At 42.9% G+C, this 23,201-nt stretch overlaps 1 protein-coding gene across 1 annotated transcript in view; it reads left to right on the top strand.

Annotated features, from left to right (window-relative positions):
- Positions 1-23,201, top strand: part of GPR149 (G protein-coupled receptor 149) — a 39,231-nt gene that overhangs the window by 6,273 nt on the left and 9,757 nt on the right. The window contains exons 2-3 of the mRNA XM_083613255.1: positions 681-873; positions 5,248-5,702. Of these exons, the coding sequence (XP_083469381.1) occupies positions 681-873; positions 5,248-5,702 (648 nt within the window). The remainder of the gene's footprint in view (positions 1-680; positions 874-5,247; positions 5,703-23,201) is intronic.

Raw genomic sequence — 23,201 nt, forward strand, 5'->3', positions numbered from 1 at the left:
ATAGGCTGTGCACTCAGAATTTATTTGTTTGACTCTCTATGTGAATAAAACAAATGGGGCTCATTTTTAATTTGTTTATTTTAATGAATCCACACACTCATGCATCACCTGAACAGGGCTAGAGTCTCACATTAAAGCAGCTGCTCCCTCCTCACAAAACTCACCCCGCAACAGATTGGACACAATCCAGCAAAAACATTTAAATGCCTGGTTGATTTCAGTAGGAGTGTTAAGTCCATGCTTAAATTAACATGATTTATAAAAGCTTAATATAGTGCAATCATATGTATTTTGTAAGTTCTATTAGGTTTGATAGGACTTTTTTTGCAGATGATGGGTCATATCCAGCCCTGCAGCTCTTCTGGCAGAAAGAACTTATGTGCATGCAATGGAGCTTTATCTTTTTGCCAGTCTCTTCCAGTCTCCTGTACACCCCCAAAATCAGCTCCAGAGTGTTGGGGGACTGTTGGGAGCAAATTTGTGTGTATATAAATGATGAGATGGAAGTCCCATTGCAACAGTGGAACTTTGCTGGAGCAGCACTATCTGTGAGCAACTGAGAGATGGCGCGCACAATTTTCCATTTACCCTTGTATGGTTTGTTTGTTTTTATTCCTTTTACTCATAGTAACAGACAACTAGAGTGTTTCTAATTTCTTTGAAACGCCTCTCTCTTTCAGGTTCAAATGGTTGTTCAACACACTGTTGGGTTTCAAAGCCTTTCCTTTGAGATATTCAGCTTTCTGCTAACGCTGCTAGCCGTTACTGTCACCCCAGTATTTGTCTTGTCAGAACACTGGAGTCACCTGCCTTGCGGCTGCATCATCAACTGCAGAAGGAATGTCTACACTGTATCCTCAGAGGAAGGCAAAAGTAAGTACAGAAGGATGATGGGAAGGGACTGGAGGCTAAGCTTCTGACTCTGCCTGGCCCTGAACAACCTCCCCTTCCCAGGGAAAACTGCGCAGAGTTACAGTTTGTTTCATCAAAATCTGGTCCACATGGTGCTTTCATGTCCCTTTCTTATATTATGTGAATAGCTGTTCAACATGAACACTACAAAGCTAGGAATATGTGGGTTTCACCCATGGTAACTTCCTTGATCCCTCTGGATCTGTGGTAGAGCATTTGTTTTGCATACAGCAGATTCCAAGCTCAATCTCCAACGCAGGCTAAGAAGGCCCAGTCTCTGAAGCCCTGGAAAGTTGCCTCCAGATAGTGCAAAGAATACGAAGTTAGATAGACCCAGTGGTCTGACTTAGCATAAGATGCTTTCCTGTGCTGCTTCGTCTGAAATCCCTGAGCTGTCCAGTTCTGAACAACTTGTAACCAACCAAGTCAAGCACAGCCCATCAACAATATTGGATGCCTCACTGATAAACCTGCCTTTTAACAGCATATAGCTACAAGGGGGAGAGGTCATCAAGTACTTCGGACCTTCAGCCCCAGTGTGTGGCTGGTGGAAGGGCAAGGCCGGTGAGGATGTGATGAAGGGGCAGGGCTAGCAAGCATGACCCCACTCTCCCCTGCATGCAATGGTTAAGCACATGAGGAAATCAACAAGATAGAGCTATAGTGAAGGTCACCCAGTGAGCTTAATGACTGTGCTGGGATTTAAACATTTGTCTCACTGATTGGTCTCACTGATCCGAGTAACACTGTCTACACTGGCTTTTTTTTTAGGTGTAGATGAGAGAGCAGCAGTTTGTTTACTTTATTAAATTTATATCCTTCCCTAAGGAGTCCAGGGCAGGACACCTCAGTGTGTGATCTTTCTTCCTCCAGAAGAAAGCCTCTCTTCTGGACTAGGTGACTAGATTGATGCTTCAGTGTCCCAGCTCCATGTGCCTTGATTCTATGCATGTAACCTCAGAATCATGGCTATCTACATTTAAGGAGGATATCTTATATATAAATGTGCACAGTGCAGGACCATTCGAAGAGCTCTGCTGGATGAAACCAAAGGCCTATCTAATCCAGCATTCCAACAGGTGACAAGCAGATGCTTTGGAGAAGCTCACAGGGACTCTCCTGTTGTTGTTCTCCAGCAACTGGTCTTCAGAGGCATGGTGCTTCAATAGCCATTGATAACCTTATCCTCCACAAATTCCTCTAATTCCCCTCTGAAGCTATCCAAACTGATGGCCATCACTCCCATCTTTCGGGTGCAGATTCTATAGTCTAGATATGTTCTTTGTGAAGAATTACCTCCTCTTGTTGGTCCTGAATCTCTCAACATGAACGCCCACCTGCAGTCTTTATAGGCAGCTCACGCAGAACAGAACATTTTTCAGTAGTTTGACCAGGGTTGTTACAAAAATCTTCTTGAAAATGGATCTATGCTTATGATGGAGATGACTTTTGCTCTAAATTGATTCTTCCTCTGGATCTTTCAGAACCTGTTTCCCCAACTACAGTGTTTGCTGTGTGTCAAGAAGCAATTTGTTCCTGATAGTGCTTTGTAACAAACTGGCTCCGGCTCCGATACAATATTTACAAAGTGAAATATGTGACAGATGGCAAAGCAATGATTACCTAATTGTTTCGAAACTGAATTTTCCTTTTCTTTTATTTTTTGCCAAGAGCTATTTTATCTCACCAGGACCCCATGCAAAATATTTACCATGCAGAATTAAGCAACTTAAAATATAGCTCATGTGCCCAGTGCCAGAATGACCTTAATATATTTATTTAGAATAATTATAAACCACCACCACCCCTGCCCCAACATAACCAATCTCTGAGCATGGTACATACAGTACAATTAAAACTCATCCAGACTGAACAACCACAATAAGAAAACAATTTAATAACTAAAGCTGATAAAAGAAATAGATTAAAATCCTCAAGGCACAGATTCTTAACAACACAAATGAGTTGTAAGAACTAAACAGCTAATGTTCTGCAAATGTCTGGGCGAAGCAAATAGGTTTTTTGCTTGATGCTTGGTAAAGAGGAGGTGCCATGCATACTGCTAAGGCAGGGGTAGCCCAAGCGCCAAACCCTTATCCAATTCCCAGGAGGGTCACATGCCAGGAGTGGGTGTGGCAAAAACTGGGTGTGACATTGCATGCATGCAGACACAGAATCACACATACACACCACTTATTGGCTGATCCATGCAGATCTGTGGGCGGGGGGCAGGTATCAGTCCCTCTCTGTTCATAAAATTGACTGATCTGCTGTATCAGATTTGTATCCTCACAAGTGCACTAATCTCTCTGCATTCCAGTGATATGCCTGCTCAGTTTCTTTGTTCTGTCTGCTGCTGCTGCAGCTACCCAATATGTAGTTTCTTGGGTGAGCAAAATAATTGCAAGGGAGCCCAGATCAGGTCAGTGATCTGGGGGTTAAAGGTAAAGGTAAAGGGACCCCTGACCATTAGGTCCAGTCGTGACTGACTCTGGGGTTGCAGCACTCATCTCGCTTTATTAGCCGAGAGAGCAGGCATACAGCTTCCAGGTCATGTGGCCAGCATGTCTAAGCTGCTTCTGGCGAACCAGAGCAGTGCACAGAAGTGCTGTTTACCTTCCCGCCAGAGCAGCACCTATTTATCTACTTGCACTTTGAGGTGCTTTCGAACTGCTAGGTTGGCAGGAGCAGGGACCGAGCAACGGGAGCTCACCCCGTCGCGGGGATTCGAACTGCCAACCTTCTGATTGGCAAGTCCTAGGCTCTGTGGTTTAACCCACAGCGCCATCCGCGTCCTTGATCTGGGGGTTAGCCACCATCTAACTAGCCACTAGCAGTAAGAAGGACCTTATAAAAGCAAAAAGCCCACACTATATTTCTTTAAGTGGGCTCTTTTAGCTTGCTTCTATTTCTATCCCACTCTGTTCCAAAGACTGGGAATGATAAGCAATGGGGATGGGGAACCTGTGGTGCTCTAGATGTTGCTGAACTACAACTAACACCATCCCTGAACAATGGTCATGCTAGCTGTGACTGGTGGAAGCTGTAGTCCAATAACAGCTGGAGGGCCACAGGGTTCTCATCCCTGGTTTAAAGCTTTGATCCAGAGATTTTCTGCATGCGGCATAGGGCTATCCATATAATCCCTTGCACATCTAGCCTCCAAACAGGTAGATGGTGCTGTTGACTTTGATAACAGCACTCACTTGCTTGGATATGTGGAGGTCTGGGGTTCATTCCCTCCACTTCTCTTTTCCTTTGAGAACAAATGGGGTGGGGAGATGATGCCTCTGACTAGCAATATCATAAGCAACTTCCACAGTTCCCAATCCTACATCAGAAACAGTGTTGGATCCAGCCTGCGAAATTACTGTGAATGCAACTCCAATTTTCTGCATGCTTTTCTCAATTCTGAAGAGATGCTTCCATGTGCCTAGAGCCCTTTCTGAATCAATGCCACAAAGGAGATGTAAAGGATCTGATTAAAATTAGATTAAAGCAGTTCAAATGCAACAGATGCTAAATGTGAAACCATCTGCTGACTTAAGCCACACACACCTCCCAAAAACCAGGCAAGATAAGATTGAAATAGCAAACAATGGATGGGATCCAGAGTAAGTTAGTTGCAGAGATCCCACTGAAATCAGTGGGTTTTAAGTCATGCCTGTCTAGTTCCAACCTAATGTGTATACTTTTGCCTGTTTTCACAGTTCATTCTGTTAAGTAGCATGCTACACTAGCCCTTGATCCAAGGTGTTAGATCCACATACCTGAATTTAGTTCCCACTGAAATCAACAGGACATGTGACTTGCGTTTTAGTAGTCTTATGCATACCAACTCCACGTCAACCAGTTTAAACTACACCCTGCTGACTATCCTATCATGATGAGCCAGAAAGTTTGTTTTCTGTTTTGCATGTTATCAGCTTTCACATGCTGGGTCCTCCAGAAAACAGAGATCAAAACTACTTCTAATATCTGGAAAATCACTCTGTTCTCTTCCTGAGAAAATGAGTCAGCTAATATTGGGTAATGTCAGATATAAGTTCCAGGTGTGGTGGAAGTAGCTGGAAGACACATTAAATCCATTCCAAGGTATATGCATTCAGGGCAAATAATGTCTTCACCCTTAGAGCATATGTCTGTCTTCATTTAGCATTGGTGTTTAAGCACTTGGAACATTAGTTGGTTTTTAAAAATACTGTGTTAAAGTGTGCAATGCAATCCAAATTTATCCCATTTTAGGGTATATGGTTGTTGTTTTTAATGCCAGTATCTGCCATTTGCACTTCTTACCAGCTATTTTTAATGCAAACACTTCTTTCCTTTCTTTAGCCAAAAGAAGAGGCTTTGAATTCAATCTGTCATTCCAACAAGGTTATGGAATCTATAAGATATCTCATGACAACCACCACAGCGACGATGGCAACTCTATATCATACCACAGTTTGCTCAACTATGACTGCGAGAATATAAGAGAGACTCAAAAGGACTGCAACAAAATTGAGTTCAGCACCATCTCCCTGGAGGACAGCTCCCTGCTTAAAGAGAGCACCAAGTGCAAAAAAACTGTTGGTACAGACACCAAACAAGACCTTAACAAAGATAAGTTTATGGATTGCCTGCTTTCTGACAAAATGGGAACGTATAAAAAAGAAGAGGTGAGGAATATTGAGAAGTGTGCTTTCTTTGAAGAGAAGGAAAGAAGGCTTTCTCATGAGGAGTGCCGAAAACCAGAACTCTCTGACTGGGAGTGGTGCAGAAGTAAGTCGGAGAGGACCCCACGACAGGTAGAGTCTTTCCTTGTTTGAAATCTTCTAAAAGTGTCTTCTTATATGTGCAGTATGTGATGAATAACTTGCAGGCTTGGTGGTCTGTGCTTTACTTCTATGTTTTGAAACTTGAGCATCTATATGACTCAGATTTATGTGAAAAAGAGCCACAGTTGAGCCAGTGTACATCAGCTTCATGGAATGTATTCCTATTTATTTCACTGGCAATAAATAAAGCCCAAAGACTTTGGTTTACCAGCATTGCAGGTGGGGTAGAGCTATGACTTTCTTCCATGCTGTTTTTTCCATTTGTTTGTTTGTTTGATCATATGGGGTCACCACAGTGCTTCTCTTTCCCTGGCTCAGACTGGCAGTGGCCATGGTGTGGAAAGCAGCCCACGTCCAAACTGCCCAAGCCTAAGCCGCCAGGCTCAAGCTGCTGCCAGCCCGAGCCGAGGCAGGACCCCAGCTCCTACCTGATCACGCCACCACAGTGCTTCTGCTTCCAGGGCACAGTGTCCTCCTGAGCATGCACATGCCCGCTCCCCCCCAAAAAAACCCCTAAAATTAAAAAGCCCAGAAAACCCGGACATTTCCTTTAAAATGTTGAAAAACAAAACAAAACCCAGATGGGCATATTGGCCTCCAAAAAGAGGACATGTCCAGGTTTTCCGGGACGTATGGCAACCCTTATTTACTGTTCACCAATTTCACTGCCTGGTTGCTACAAACCACCATCTCTCTTTTTCATCTTTTTAATTGAAATAATCATATTTCCTCGTGATCAGGGTGTAGTGGTAAGTGCAGGAGCTCATCATTACAGTCCCCATAGCAGTCATCTGGGTTCCTCCACTATTAGACACACCCAATTTATTAGAAACTGCATTGCACTCGGGGCTTTGTTCTGAGTGCATTGGTTCAACTTATAAACCACATGGAGCTGCAGCACAACTTGTAGCTTGCAATTAGAAATGCAGACAATTTCGCAAAGAAGTGTGGATCCATGAGCTACGATGAATTAGGAACTCCATCAAAGGGAAGGAATATCCAGACTCTGCTTGATTCTTTTCCTCATCGACTGACTTCTGATATGCTAACCTGTCACAAACAAACTTGAAAGTCTCATCATCACCTCATTCACTTGTCAGAGCAAAGAGAATCTGTCAATTGCCCTGACACTCTGGTGGATGATGTCATCCTTCCTGCTGTGAAAAAAAGCCTTCGGGTTGCACTCCCTGCTCATTCACCACCCCACCCCACCCTCTCTCTGGATCACATCACAGAAAAGTAGCTTCTATGCAGTTTTTTTAAAAAGTTTTTTTTATTCAAAATTAAAACAAAACATATTCAGAAACATATCATCCTTATTTTTCCCCCATTTCCCCTCCCTCCCCCCACCCCCAGCTTCCCTCAGTTCCAGTCTTTGATTTCTCTAAGAATGCTGTTTTCTGCATGTTACACAGTTGTATAGATCCTCAAACTATTTAGCTGATTATCATCAAAAAAAGTTTGTGCATGTTTATTCAAAGCCAGCTAAGGAGTCCAGTTCGCTTTGTTGCGTCTTCAAATACTTTGTAAAGGGTTCCCATTCATCTTTAAAGTCACAGTTATCCTTGTCCTGTAGCTTGTATGTCAATTTTGCCAGTTCTGCATAGTCCATCAATTTTTCTTCCCATGATTCTTTAGTTGGGGTTTCTTCAGTCTTCCATCCTTATGCTATTAGAACTCTCGCGGCTGTTGTTGCATACATGAAGATGTTTTTCAGCTTCTTTGGCAGATCTTTTCCTACAATCCCTAACAAAAATGCTTCAGGTTTTTTAACAAATGTTAAATGGAACATTTTCTTCAATTCATTGTATATCATTTCCCAAATTTTTTAAATTACATTACAACCCCACCACATATGATAAAATGTCCCTTCCTTTTCCTTACACTTCCATCATATATTTGAACTAGTTTTGTACCTTTTCCCTAACTGCACTGGTGTCGTGTACCATCTGTACATCATCTTCATGTAATTCTCCTTCAATAGGGAACAATCTGTAAATTTTAAATCAGTTTTCCATAATTTTTCCCAATCTTCCATCATAATGTTTTGACCTACATCTTGTGCCTATTTAAACATAACTGATTTTACCTCTTCATCTTCCATCTCCCATTCTAATAGTATGCTGTAATTTCACTTTCCCTTCGATCACTTCCGTTTGAAACCTATGCAGCTTCTATGCAGTTTTAACAGGAAGTGGGAAAGGTGCCTCTGTCTGTGAAGAACCCATTCAGCTTTCATTTATTTGGATTTGGATTTTGGATTTGATATCCTGCTTTATCACTACCCTAAGGAGTCTCAAAGCGGTTAACATTCTCCTTTCCCTTCCTCCCCACAACAAACACTCTGTGAGGTGAGTGAGGCTGAGAGACTTCAGAGAAGTGTGACTAGCCCAAGGTCACCCAGCAGCTGCAGGTGGAGGAGCAGGGAATCGAACCTGGTTCACCAGATTACGAGTCTACCACTCTAACCACTACACCACATTGGCTCCCTATTTGAAGCAGGCATGGAAGCAAGGAAGGACATTCATGTACCAACCAGATTATGCAAGATCGTTGCTATTTAAGGGGGTTAAATATTCAAAGAAGTAGTGTAAGTTTTTAAAATGGTTTTCACCAGTGCTTTTTTTCCTAGAAGAATAGGTGCTGGTACTCACCATGAAGTTGTTACAGTAAGTGCCACACTTTTTAACAACCAAAAAACAAATTGTGTACTCTTGAGTATCACCTGAAAAGAAAGCACTGGTTTTCACCCAGAGTTCAGCACCCTGGACAGAAATATTCTCTGCAATGCACTCCTATTCATGGATACTCTGGTAACTAAAAATTAATGATTTAGACCTAAAGACCAAAGCACTTTCTGAGAATACATATTGGACTCAACAACCATCTTTGCAAAGAAAGCCCAATACTTGCTGTTCTTGCTGCCCCTGCACATCTATCCTCCTCAGAAATGGTGTTTGCATTCCTCAAGCTGTGAAAGGGCAAGCCAGGGCAGATATTCAAAGTGAGGGCTTCATCTCATGTCTATTCATCTTAGCTTTTTATGAACCTCTCCATATGTATTTTCATGAATTCCTGGTACTGAGAAATTGAGCCGGACTCACCTCACCCCACCACAATTACCTTCAGGTCAATTTGTTATTTTTTTGTTTGTTTATCAAAATATTCGTATACTATTATATCATAAAAAAATGTCAAGGTGATTTACAGAAATGCGTGTGTGGAATTAAAACACACAAGCCTTTAAAATCAAAGACCATCAACTAACCATGATGGGGGAAATGTTCTCTTTAATTGCCTGAATAAGGCTGGCAGCGTATAATTTTTTCAGCAGGCATTTAAAGGTTGAAACAAGAGGTACCTTCTGAATCTCTGGGCTGGGCTGATGACCTTAAAGGCTTGGTTTTTTCTTGTTGTCAGGTGAGCCTCATCAACTCAGGGGACAAAGAACGATGCTCCTGCAGATTACCTCAGTGATTAAACTGGGATGTAAAGGTTTCAGAAATTCTTAATGCACCTTGGACCCCCATTCCCCTCACAATTCCTCTAGAAAATTAAGATCAAAACTACTTATTTGAGGGGAATGGCGCCTCCTGATGACTCTCAGCACCCTTAGGGAACTACAGCTCCCAGAATTCTTTGGGGGAAGCCCTGACTGTTTATAGTGGCACCATAGTGCTTTAAATGTATGGGGTGAATATGGCCTATGACAGCTTCATATGAACAAATGACTGGGACGCATCAGTGGGAAGATTGTTGATGTTCTTGGGTCATGCTTGTACATCTTGTTGGCCATTGTGAGAAAAGGCTGCCGGATGAGCTGTGCCTTTGGCCTGCTCTGTTAGGTCTTTATGCCCAATGTGTGATGTCAAAACTAGATGGCAGGTTGTGGTGTTTGGGGTTTAATACCCCTGTGTGACCATATCAATAGGAGTCACCAGATGTTTTGCAACAACAAGCCTTTTAACTTGAGATCTTTCCCAGTCTGCAGCTGTATTAGAATAGTTTCAATGATGTGCTTATTGTTTCATTAGGAAGAAGGGAGGGATATAAATTAGCAGCAGCAAGAATGCCCAACGGCCTCGGCCCAGTGTACCTGAAGGAGCGCCTCCACCCCCATCGTTCAGCTTGGACACTGAGGTCCAGTGCTGAGGGCCTTTGGGCAGTTCCCTCACTGTGCGAAGTGAGATTACAGGAAACCAGACAGAGGGCCTTCTCGGTAGTGGCGCCCACCCTGTAGAACACCCTCCCATCAGATATCAAGGAAATAAGCAACTATCTGATTTTTAGAAAGGCAACCCTGTTTAGGGAAGTTTTTAATGTTTGATGTTTTATCATGTTTTTAATATTCTGTTGGGAACCGCCCAGAGGGCAGGGTATGAATAAATTATTATTATTATTATTATTATTATTATTATTATTATTATTATTAATCTTAGCTCCTTGGCTTCTACAACCAGTTGGTCCCAAGATAGGTCTGAGAGCAAGTGTAGTGGTTAGGATGTTGGACTAGGACCTGAGAGCCCAGGGCTCAAATCCCCACTTGACCATAGAGCTCACTGGGTGACCTTTGGGCCACTTACTGCCTCTCAGCCTAACCTACCTCACAGGGTCATTGTGGGGATTAAATGAGGGGAAGGACCATGCATGCCACACCTTGAGCTTCTTGGAAGAAAAGGAGGCATATAAATGCAAACAACAACAACAACAACACAAACTGGTGAGTGTGGCTAGCCTCTTCTGCCCTAGAAGTGAGGGTTATCCTTTCCTAGACAAAGTTTTTTTTTCTGCCTGCTTACCAGCCTTCCCTATTCCCTTGGCATGAACACTTGACATTTTCCAAACCGTCGCCCAGAGCCCTGTTGTCATGCCCTCATGCTCGGCAAGTTCTAAAGTTCAGGGCTTCTATCCACAAGGTCCATTTGCTTCCTGCATCCAGTAGTAGCTGCCAGACTGCCTGCCACAAGTATGACATTTGATCTTTTGAACAAACTGGGGAGATGGGGGGAGGGAGGGAATCTTGCAAGTGCCAAAAGCAGAACTGACTGCTGTACCCTAGAGCTAGGGCAAGACGGATGAACCAAGTGCTTCGGTATTATTAATCACTGTTTTATTACTGCAGTAAATTCCCAAGAATATGATGTTTCCCTTACTGCCAATTCCTAAGAGCTTTCTGTTTCCAACTTTTGTTAGTGATATGGAGCGAAGCGAGAGACTCGTTCTTCAGTGACATGCACAAATGCTGCTCTGCTTCTAAATGCTAGAGTCAAAAGTGCATTGATAGCACATATTAGGGGTGGTTTTAAATAGTTATTTTCAATGTAACGCAGAAATTAAGAATGCACTGCTGTGTCCAAAGGAGGGTTCCTTTTCCAGTCTGCATGCGAGAGTCTTGGATTGATTTCATAATAACACTTGGCTAAGCCTTCAAAGTGCCTCACACATGACTTGGTATTGTTGTTATCCTTACAACGATCCTGTAAGGTAGGTCAGTATTTGTATCTCCATAAGTAAGACTTGCAACAAAAGGTTGCACTATAGCCTCACTTGGTAACAGGACTGTTCAAGCCAGCCAGATTTATAAATTGTTATGGGCTCAATAATCCAAGTAGCTCTCCCTATTCCAGCATCCCCTCCCACATTTTTTTTAACCCACACTTTCCAACAGTTGGCATTCAGAAGTATATTGCCTTCAACCACTATGTCGCACTAGCTTTCTTTATGCAATGAATTGGTTTTGACACTATTCTGATAAGTATCTCCTTATAATGTTGGCTCAGCTTTTTTTTTTTTTACAACGCAGATATGAAATGATGACAAATGAAAATGTCAGTTTTGAGTTCTAGAGTGTATCATGGGGCCCCTGGGGCTCTCCAAATTGGGACAAGATGCTTGGGGGCAATTTTGTCAGCTATCCAGGCCACATCTGCATTCCTCAAATCAAACAGGGCTTCAGCAGGAGCACCAGTCATATGAGTGATAAAATCTTCTTCTAAAATCCATCAGCATCCGTAGGGGGCTGGGGGGGGGGCAGTCCATTTTAATAGGAGGCCTTGCAAAGGGAAAAGGCTAGTGTAAGTCTCAATCTCAACAGCACTCTAAACACGACAAGAGAATACTTGTAACATATTCTGCCTTCAGATCACCTTCTTCCTGCCTAGGAGAGAAACCCAAATCCAGTGTGTGTTGTTGGGACAGCCTTGTTGTGACAGCCCCATGTTTGTCAGGACAGTCATGAAGTCCTGAGCTGCCCCAGATCCTCAGCATAGACATCCCAGAGAATTAGCATCCTGGGGGGTCCTCAACACCAACTCTCATGCCAACTCTCTGTCAGTTCAAGTAGAGGAACTGCTGAACAGTGGATCTTCTCCACCAGCAGAATTCCAAATCTGTCCCTACACACAATATACAAACACTCCCCATTTCTACTCAGACAGGTGGTCTGGAGAGAGTAACTGATGTTCCATAGACTGCAGCAAACTCCATTCATAGCCAGTGAGCCTACTCTGGTGCTGATCTGAGTACTCAAGTGGGTACAGCTAGGACAGAGTATTTCTTTTTTTTTTTTTTAAATAATATTTATTGAAGTTTCCAAAATACAGAAAGAGAAGAAAAGAAATTATGAAGATACATTCAGAACCTTATTTTCAAACATCCACTTTCTGGGACTCCCCCCTTCCCCCACCCCTACTGTATTCCCCTTTCATATTGTTGTTTCCACAAGTTCTATTTCTGATTTAAAGCACAATTTATATACCCCATTGTTCAAATTTAAATTTATACAAACCTTATGCAACACCCTTGATAAAAAAAAAAGCAAAAGATCTCTCCCCATAGCCCACCCCCTTTTCTTTCCACAATGTCCCCCTTTTTTCCCATTAAAGTAAAAGCACACAGAATAAAAGTATAAAAAAAATAAAAAATATATTAGAAAAAAGAAAACCAATTCAGAAAATAGTTGCAAGCCTTTGGATTCTAATTCTCCCTCCCCTTCCCCGGTTTAATTTCCCTTATCCTCCAATCTATGTTTCCAGCCTGGAAATCTTAAGTCCATCAATCCCATTTTTCCCCCAACTCCTTGCAGAATTATTTCCCATTTCTAGGATTACTTTCTTTAAAAATTAATTCCTAAATCTTTAAAAATGTCAAATTATAAAATTCCCCCCATTGTTCTTTCAAGGTTATAGTCCAGCTTCCTCTTGTTCCGCTGCTAAAACTTTCTTATTCAGAAGTTTAGTAACTCTACATGGGTTGTTGTTATTCAGGAACAAAAACTTGCGTTCAGTCCCTTCCTTCTTCAGTAAGGTATTCTGTTGTCTCCTTTTAGTCTAAACACCCTGTAGACAAGATTCAGTTTCCGTTTTGCAGCTTTCCCAGGAGATAACCAGTTCTGTGAAATTCCGGAGTGTTGTATTTTTCCCGGCTTACGCCCATCTTTGTAATGTCCCGAAACTCCTCTAGGGGGGTTGTTGTAACTTTGTTTCCAAAAATCCGATTGTTCTCCGTATTTTCGCCATTTTGTATTCAAGTCTTAACAAATTATATCAAGTTGTAACAAATTTGACCAGCAAGGTCCTTGTAATAAAATCCTCTTTAATATTCCGACTTTGACAGCTACTTTGACAGCTGTCAAAATCACCGGCTCTTTTCACCAGGCTCACTCCTCAATCGCCCCGGTTCCCAGGGAGGGGGGTGCATTTTCCTTCTCCTTCAATTCTTCCTCCAGCACAATTCTTGTACTTTCCCATCATGGAATTCTTAATTTAGCAAAGATACCGTTCTTTTTGGGCCTTGGCTTCCCAATCCTTGTTTTAAAATGTCTACAATAGGGAGGGGGACTGACTTCCTTTTTAGATCCCCCCCCGCTCGTCTCAAATCCCAAAAATTTTTCTTCTTTTAAACCCGATTTCCAATTTACTCACGGGTTGTTGTTAAAAGTCCAAATTCTCAATGGAAGAAGTCAGCGCTCTCCGCCGGATGGCATGCGGCTTCGCTCGGCAGGGATGGCAGAGGACTCAAAGCACCACGCTTCTCCCCGGCACCCGATCCGTAGCCTTTAAAAAGGCTCCTTCACGAGTCGGGAGGGCGCTAGCGGTGCTAGCCGAGTCTCCAAGTCCACGGCCCCCGTGGCCGTGGTTTCTAAGGGTCCCCGCATCGCCGGTGCGGTAAAACCCAGCCCCTGCCGAGCCGGCTCCCTCCGGAGCTCGGAGGGAGTCCGCCATTCGGCGATGGCGCCAACCCGGAAGTCCCAGGACAGAGTATTTCTACCCAGGTCTCAAACATGCATGGCAAGTCTACTTCCTCATCCATTTTCAAATTGTAGATGAGCAAGATCTTATTGCAAACTGATCTGGTGTTTAAAAGCAGCACTAGCAGATCCAATGGCTAGTGGGTGGGGGAGATCAGTATAGCCAATAACTGTTTGAGCCACCTTTCCCTTACTTGGCTAAGGTTACCAGAAGTCCCCGTTTCCCGGGGACAGTCCCTAGATTTACAAATCAGTCCCCATACAAAATCCATATCCTCCCTCCCCCCCGTTGCCCATGACACCTTGATTGCCCCCGCCCATCCTTCTCTGTCTCCACAGCTAAGCTAATAACACCTTTTCCCATGCACAAATCAAGGACGGGGCGCAGTTTCAAAATGCACAACCCTGATCATTTTACTGCAAACAGACACCGGAAACAGCCACAGACTCACAAATAGCCTAAATCCTCCCTATGCATGGAAATAGTAACTGAACCTTGCCATACACAAACATAAATTCTTTTTTTTTAATGGTTTCCCCATCAATGTTGCTGTTGTCAGGGTACTTCTGCCTGTGTTGGCCCAGCGGCTATCCCTGTTCCCTCTACCTAGAAAGAGAGTTCTGACTGGCCAGATGTCGATTAAGAGTGAAGGCTGTGTTTTCATGCCAGCCACCTGTTTTGTGGCTCTCCCACCTGCTGGCTGTGCAATGCTGATGGTGGGCATTCTTAAATAACTCCAGCACTATGGGTTGTTCTTCTTTGGCGATCACTTGTAGCTGAGTAAGATTATCTTCCATAAACACGGTTTTAACAGTGGGTCCAGAAGGGACTGTGGAGCCCAATTTTGGATGCACACGTCCTTCCACAGTGGGGACATACTGTAGGTTTCCAGGTGGGAGTTGATCATGGTGAGGGTTTGCCAAATGTGCCTTCCTCTTAGCATGTTTCTCCCTTTCATCTTGAGTTCGAGCGTCTTCAAAGCCCATGACACCTTTGTTCTCGAATTGGAGCACTCGCAGGCCAGTGTTTCCCAGTTGTCGGTGTTTATACTACATTTTTAAAGATTTGCCTTGAGAGAGACTTTAAAGCTCTTTTGTTGACCACTGGCATGATGCTTTCCATTTTCAAGTTTGGAATAAAGTGGTTGCTTTGGAAGATGATAATCAGGCAGCCAAACAACATGACCAGTCCAACGAAGTTGATGTTGAAGAATCATTGCTTTGACACTGGTGATGTTGGGCACTCTTAGATAACTCCAGCACTATGGGTTTTAGCCAATGCTAGTTCTACTCAGAGCAGACTCACTGGAATGAATGGACCTAAGTTAGCTGTGCCCATTATTTCCAATGGGTCTGTGCTGGCACTGGAATTGGAGGCAACCCTATGGTTCTCTTTTAACACTCACAGTTCAGCAAGAGTAATGTGTCCACCCCCTACAAGGCAAGGAAGTACATACACAAAAGTATTTGAGGCACATACTTATCCTGATTCTCTGGAGCAGATTTTGGAAGAATGTGAGTGCTGCCTCATATCTCCAGGGATCTACACTTTGCAACCTTTCCTAGTGCCCACACTTCAGTCAAAGCCCAGGAGAAGCTGTCACGAGGCAATTCCTCCCATAGGACTTTTTTTCAGTCAGGAAGCGTTACTGCAGAGCACTAGAGAAATGTTTAATGAAAAGAAACACACTTTCCCTCTCACGACCTTGCCATGATAAGGCAAGTTCAAAACCCTGCTCCCCCAGAAATTCTAAAGTTCCCTGCAGATGAAAAATAGAATCCACAATTCTCAGAGGAAGCAAACTTTCAAGAAACTGGAGGAGAGATTTCAGCACAACTCCGGTTGTCACACATGAATAAAAGAGCAAAAAAACATGCTCATGGTTTAATAATTTTCATCTCTACTTGCATTGTAACTAGTTTGTTATTAAAATGGCTCAGCACAATCCTATATATCTCTACTTAGAAGTAAGCTCCACTAACATCTGTGGGACTTACTTATAGGTAAATGCATATACGTTTGCAGCTTCACAGTCCTATCACATTGTACTCACAGTTTAATCTGTAAGGAAAAGCAAACAAAGCGTGTTTCAGATCATTTCTAAATGTAATTTATCTGTTGGTTTTAGAGGACTTAATTCCCCTCCCCCCAATAAATATTTATTGCTTGTAACCACAGGCCATTGCAAATTATAGAACTTAATAACCTGCCATTTCTATCCCAATGGGATTGCAAGAAAACCAAGCACAGATGATTAAAAATGACTTGTTAAACATATAAATCAATACGTTTTCATGGAAAAACTCAACCGATAAGTAGCATTACAACACAAAAGCATGTTTTTCAAAATTGAGCAGCAGCCCATCTGGAAGACAAGATGGATCATTGTGGGACCTCGTAGGACACTGGGGTGGGGCAGCCTTCCAGAACAACTAGATATGCTTAAATGTAGCACACACACCCCAGGCCATTCTGGTGAAGTGCTCCAGAATATCAACAATGTTCACAGAATGTAAAGCTGCTAAGAGGTCCAGAAGAATCACTAGTGTCAGGGTTCTAATTTCAGACACATTGCTGTATAGACTGATAGTTCACATACATTCCGGAAAAGGAAAGGCCTTATCCAGAAAGGAGATTCTCTAAACACCAGGAAGAACTTTCTGACAGTGGAACAGACTCCCATGAGAGGTGGTAGACTCTCGTTCCTTGGATGTTCCTAAGGAGAGGTTGGGTGGCCATCAGTCATATATGATCTAGTTGCGATTCCTCAGGGGTCCCTTCTAACTATACAATTCTATGATTCTATAGATACTGAGCTGGATGGACCATTAGTCTTTTTCAATAGAAGGCGGCTTCCTTTGCCTTTAAGATAATTTCTTAACTACCTTCTAACATTTGGATGATTATTGTCTTTACATGTGATGTGCATGCTGTGAAGCTAGGTTGTCCGATTATTCTAATCTCTAGACTAGCCTGGAGAGTAAAGAAGACTCCAAGAAATAAGAAGTTACTTAGTTGTTTCTGAGCAAGAGCACTGGATCTTTGCAAACCCCCTCAACAAGCACACATCTTGTATCTTGCTTCCTTGTAGTCTTTTGCTCTGATCAGCACCCAAACAATAGAACTGCTGTGCGATATCTGTGCCAAATGGTATCTGTGCCAAGTGGGTTACTGAAATGAAAATCTTTTTAATAAACAGCATCATGGGCATGTTACGTGAACTGCCCACACTGCAGCAACAAAACTACAGACTTGGAATTCCTTTTCACTCCAGGATGTCCTCTTACAATGACATAGAGCTATCCGGTGTTGAATCCTAGAAAATTAATGAGACCTCCCGTCTCAGCTTTCAAAGCCTTAATGACTTCACAGTGAGAATCAGTGATTAGTTCCACTTCTGCAAAACACACACAGACAGACACTTATTGGAATGCTAAAGAAAACAGAGAGCAAGCCTTGAGGGGGTGCATCACTGCAGGCACATGTAAATCACTGAACTGATTTTTCTGAAATGAAAATCCAGACATCTGAGCGAGGTGAAAAGGGAGAGAGAATCTTCTCCAGGCTGCAAATGTAGCTTGCAGTGGGGAGAGGAAGAGCTTTTGCAAGGTGAAGATACAAGCCTATATGAAGGAACCATTGTTTGAAACGAGTTCCAGTTGATTCCTTATCTGCTGCAAGCACTCTGTTCTTCTAACACAGAGGGGCAAGGAGATATGGGGACCTGGTGCAGTTCTTAAAAGATTCCCGCCTTCTTCCACCAAAAAGGAACTCATGAAATTAGGTAGCACAAAAAAAGTCTTGTGGTATCCTAATGACTAACACATGTATAATGGCATAAACTTTTGTGGAGTACAAAAAACAGAGCCCTGACAGAGTGCACATGATTCCAAAAAGTTCTGTCACACAGGCACTGACTATAGCAGTTTAGCTTCAGCAATGGCATTGCACCAGAAGCCGTTGGACCATTCTCAAGCTGCACTCAAAACATGAATATAGCCTCATTTATCCAAAGCGTCCTCAAGGGGCTGTGTGAGATTTTTAGCTATATCTATTGTTGAGTCAGGCAGTCATCTGGAAACAGAAAGCACCTATCCAATTGTTCCCAATATTCACAGGATGTTTATGACAGGAGTGTCTCCAAGGAGGCAAAGGCTGGCCCCAGTGGGTTTAGCTGTTTTCATATCAAGGCTGTTTGTGGCTACTGAAATGGATTTGTTTGGGGAGTCAGATCAACACCATGGAAAAGAATGTATAAGGGGTGATGATGCAGGATTGGAAAGGCAGGTGAAGCCAGGCCTGGCCTTACCATGAGGCAGCCTGAGGCGACTGTCTCAGGCAGTGAGATCCCACTGGGATCTAGAGGCAGCATGTAACTAACTAAGAGAGAGGAGTGACATTAGACCTCTAAGGCTGATCAATCGATTGTGGTATCTGGCCTTGAAGGACCATGGCTCTAATCTTGCTTAGGCCCTTTGTGTGATCAAAGTTACACAAGAACATACCTTAAATATTTGAAGCAGAGGCAAAGAACCTTTTTCAGGCTGAGTGCCACATTACACCAGTAGAAAGTTGTTTGGGGGTCACAGTACTGTAATGAGCACCCGTGACAAACTGACACACAATCACACACACACAGTAACTCTGATTTTCTTTTCCATCTTCGATTTTCATTAAATCCATTGGAGCAGACATAGATCAGCACATACTCCTAGCTAGCTTTTCTCTGAGTTTCCTCTGTCAATGAAGGCAAACATAGGATCATTCTGGCACCCGGGTATGTTCTTAGGAGCAAACAAAAGAGCTATGTGATTTAGTGAGCCTTTCAAAGTTGTGTGTGTACCTGTGTGTACTGTGTGTACAAGCTAAAGCTACAACCTTGTCTTCAATTTTCTCTATATACTGTTTATTATTATTTATAAACTCAGTTTTTAAAAAGCTCTTCAACACCTTTATCTTTTCTGACTGCTCAAACCCTCAGTAATCCTTGAAGCATGTACAGTGGTACCTCTGGTTATGAATTTAATTCGTTCCGGAGGTCCGTTCTTAACCTGAAACCATTCTTAACCTGAGGTACCACTTCAGCTAATAGGGCCTCCCGCTGCCACCGCGCCATCGCCGCACAATTTCCGTTCTCATCCTGGGGCAAAGTTCTTAACCTGAGGTACTACTTCCGGGTTAGCGGAGTCTGTAACCCAAGGTGTTTGTAACCTGAGGTACCACTATACAACTGAACTGCCAGCAAAATGTATGGACACTTTTTGAATTTTTTTCAAGAAACACATATCTACTTCTCTGCTGAGACATTTTCCACATTGCTTAATATTATTATTATTTTTAAAAATATTTATTTATTCATTTTTGCAGAGCACATAGCTGCCATTGCATGCTTTCCATGATACTAAGACCCCTTTCCCTCTCACTGAATGGCTGATGGGTGGAAGGGGACCCTGAGGGTTGGGGAAAAAAATGGCTGCAGGCCATATATTTCATTCTATTTTAATCAAGAACAACCAGTCCCCTGCTATGCTCACTGCTACAATGAAATTCTACACGTCTTCTCATAAATAAATTCTCCTGAGATCCATGGAACTAACTCCTAGGTAAGAGTATATAGGACTGTAGCCATAGACCACTTTCTTCTCAAAAGCAATCTTATACATGAGAAGTTTGGGACCTTTTTTGAGTCCACAGCTCCCTTGACCAACTACATTCTTTCTGTGTCACCCCTGTGGGGCTCAGGAACCCAGTTATGTCACCCTTTGCCTGCAGAGCTGGCAGCCTCTCACCCTTTTTCAAACACCCTCCTTTGTGGAGGGTTCCCTCAGCCTCCTCTCCCCTCCCCTCCCCTTGGGAGTCCTCTGGGCAGCAGCTGCTGATGTCCCTGGTCTCTGAGCTGCCCTGCCTTTCAGAGGCCCCATTCACCTGCAGAGCTTATAGCCGGGACTGCTGCAATAAACAGCTACGCAAGCCTTCGGGAGGCAGAGACAAGAGAGGGGCATCAGAGGAGGGAGGAAAGGAAAGAGGGACAGAGGCCAGCGTTGCCCGCAGCACCCCTGACCATCATTCAAGGCACCCCAGGGTGCCACACACACTGGTTGAAAACCACTGCTATACATACTTACTTGGGAGCAAACCCAACTGAACTCAAGAGACAGACTGCTGAGTTTTCATGCAAATGGTTTTCCTCTAAGCCAATTACAGAAAATCCGTAATTCCTGCTCCCTATTTTCTATGACAAATAGGAGCCTAAGCAAAGCAGTTTTGTAGCACCCATTATAAATTTTCCTTTGTGGTACAATTCATAACAAAACACTTATCGTTGTCACCATTTAAATTGCTTATTTCACTTGATGTTGAAGGATGAATGTTACGGCCTGTTGTCTGACCTTGTTCTCAGTACGGAATACATAAGCGTTCTAAAAGCGAAAGCGGGAAAAGTAGAATAGTGCTGGGAAACAATGACAGGGAAGCAATATGAGTTTCAGACAGTCAAGATAATCCTCCATTAACTCAGAAAGCACAGCATGGGTAGGCGTTGATGTTTCGAAGGTCATCATAACAGATTAAGTGAATTGGCCCTCAATCAGTTGAGTTCAGTATTTCGAGGTTAGAAATAAATACTTTGCATGAAGGGTTGGGGGGGAAATACACAAGTTATACTCTCAACATTTTCAGGGACAAAATTCCATTTTAATTTAAAATATATCTTTGCAAATGCATTCAGCTCAAAGATTAAACTGAGGCATAAAACTGTACTCATCAGTTTTTCTAATTTCTGTTTAGAATACCTCTGAAGCACCTTCAACAAAAGATCCTAGGGCAGTATACAACTCTCAGAAGAAAGAAACATAACAAAATATAACAAGGCAAAATAAACAGCCAGCAAACTAAGAGCAGGATAAAATATCTACATTTTCAAAGAGCCTGAGCAAATAGGAAAGGTTTCTCATGTCCATATCATAGTTGAACTATGGAACTTACTCCCACATGATGTTTTGATGGCCACCAGATTGGATGGTTTTAAAAGAGGGTTAGACAAATTCATGGATGATATTAGGCTATCAATGACTACCAGCCACAATGGCTACGTTCTAGCTCCACTGCCACTCAGTATGCTTCTGAATGCTGGTTGCTGGGAATATCAGGTAGACAGGATGATGTCGCACTCAGATTCAGCCTGCAGGCTTCCATAGGCACCTGGTTGGCCACTGTGAGAAAAGGATGCTAGATGGGCCCTTGGGCTCTTATGTTCTTATCAGGTCAAGTTTTCATGCAGTCATAAACTTACAATGGCTATCTATTCCAAATCTTATTACAAAACAATGCAACTTGTGGAGTTCTCCTGATGTCTTTACTAATGGGTGGATGTCATGTTGAGTCTCTTGGTTTTCATCTCAGGTATTCTATAGCAGCCTGCTGTGCTATCCTCCTCACCTGATAACTGTAACTTTCACATGTGCCGTGGCTTAAGAAGACGTTATTTGCCTACTAGAACAGTTTTTGTGGCTAGAATACATGTTCTTGTCTGAAACAGAGAATCACTTGAATTGAAATGGCTGCTGGAGGGAGGGGTATGTGACAAGAGGAGGCTTGTAGGTCTACCCAGCTGCTACTGCTGCTGCGACAGCAGCAGGCACCAGAGGTTATTGTTGTTTCTGCACAAGTATTGAGAACATGGGGTTGTATCCAACCCCTTCAGATTCAAAGTTGACCCAGTGAAATGCATGGACATGGCTAATTTAGGTACATACATTTCAGTAGGTCTACTCTGAGTATAGGGTCGCAGGTGGCGCTGTGGGTTAAACCACAGAGCCTAGGACTTGCCGATCAGAAGGTTGGCAGTTCGAATCCCTGTGACGGGGTGAGCTCCCGTTGCTCGGTCCCAGCTCCTGCCAACCTAGCAGTTCAAAAGCACGTCAAAGTGCAAGTAGATAAATAGGTACTGCTCCTGTGGAAAGGGAAACGGCATTTCCGTGCGCTGCTCTGGTTCACCAGAAGCAGCTTTGTCATGCTGGCCACATGACCCGGAAGCTGTATGCCAGCTCCCTCAGCCAATAAAGAGAGATGAGCGCCGCAACCCCAGAGTCCGCAGCTGGACCTAATGGGCAGGGGTCCCTTTACCTTTCTCTGAGTATAACTTGGTTGGAGAGAGCCCATGGAATTTCAGGAGTGAAACCTTCAAGGTTTACAAACATTCTTATCTCACTCAGGATATTAATAAATCTCTCCCAGAAAGAGGGCAGTTTTATATGTTTGTGTACGTGTGTGTGTGTGTATGCATGTCCAAAGAATCACCTGAGATTTATCCCAGGTGATTCCTTTGATGTTTTGTGGCGCTGTGTTGAAAGCAGTGGCTTTTGACAAATATCTTGAAGATCCTTGATTGTCTATCCAGTTGTACTCATACAGGTTCTGTCCAGACTTTATACTGAATATGTGGGATGTGGGAAAGGACCATGCATACACTAAATGTGGCTCTATCATGTGAGAAGGACTACTGAGATAAGAGTATGCAGAGTAGGAGAAGTAACTAAAAGTAGATAACAAGATGTCAATCTGGGAGGAACTGAGGGATTGTGGATCGATATAAGAGATGTTTATGGATTATTAACAATGAGCTTATTAAAAATCTAACAAGCCTATTTTCCACAAGGGAAATACTAAGACAAAACCAGTTATAAACTGCATCAAGTTTGTCCTCCAAATAATTTCAAAGGAATGTAAGCTACAGCATTATTTTTAGAATGCATGCAAAATGCTTCCTGTTCCCTCTCCTCCTTTGCAATAAATAGTATTCCAAGTCTCTAAAAAGCGCCAGTGCATACACACAGAGGCACACAGAGCATAATTGCTGTCTTTTCTAAAAAGCCTATAATAAATCTGGATCTCCTTCTGGAGGAGCAGGAATACAAGAGGCCGCCCCAGATTGTATGGAAACCAGTGATCGGGCAGAACAATGTCCACATTTACATCTGGAAGCAAATTCACATTAAAAGGAAAACCAGAAACATTCCAAGACAAGACATAAAAGCTAAATTTACATCCTTTGACCTTTGCATGGGGTTTTTGGCTATGGAAATGGATAATTTGTTTGCATAATGCCTATCCTGTTTTTGGTGTGCTATGTCACCCTTGAAAATGCTTCTCGTGTCCCCTTTTACAAGTGTATTGAAAATGATCCTGGAAGATGAACCTCTAAGAATTGCAGGAAACTAAA

The sequence above is a fragment of the Podarcis filfolensis genome (assembly GCF_964270895.1).
Source record: "Podarcis filfolensis genome assembly, chromosome: 5".
NCBI classification, from domain to species: Eukaryota; Metazoa; Chordata; class Lepidosauria; order Squamata; family Lacertidae; genus Podarcis; species Podarcis filfolensis.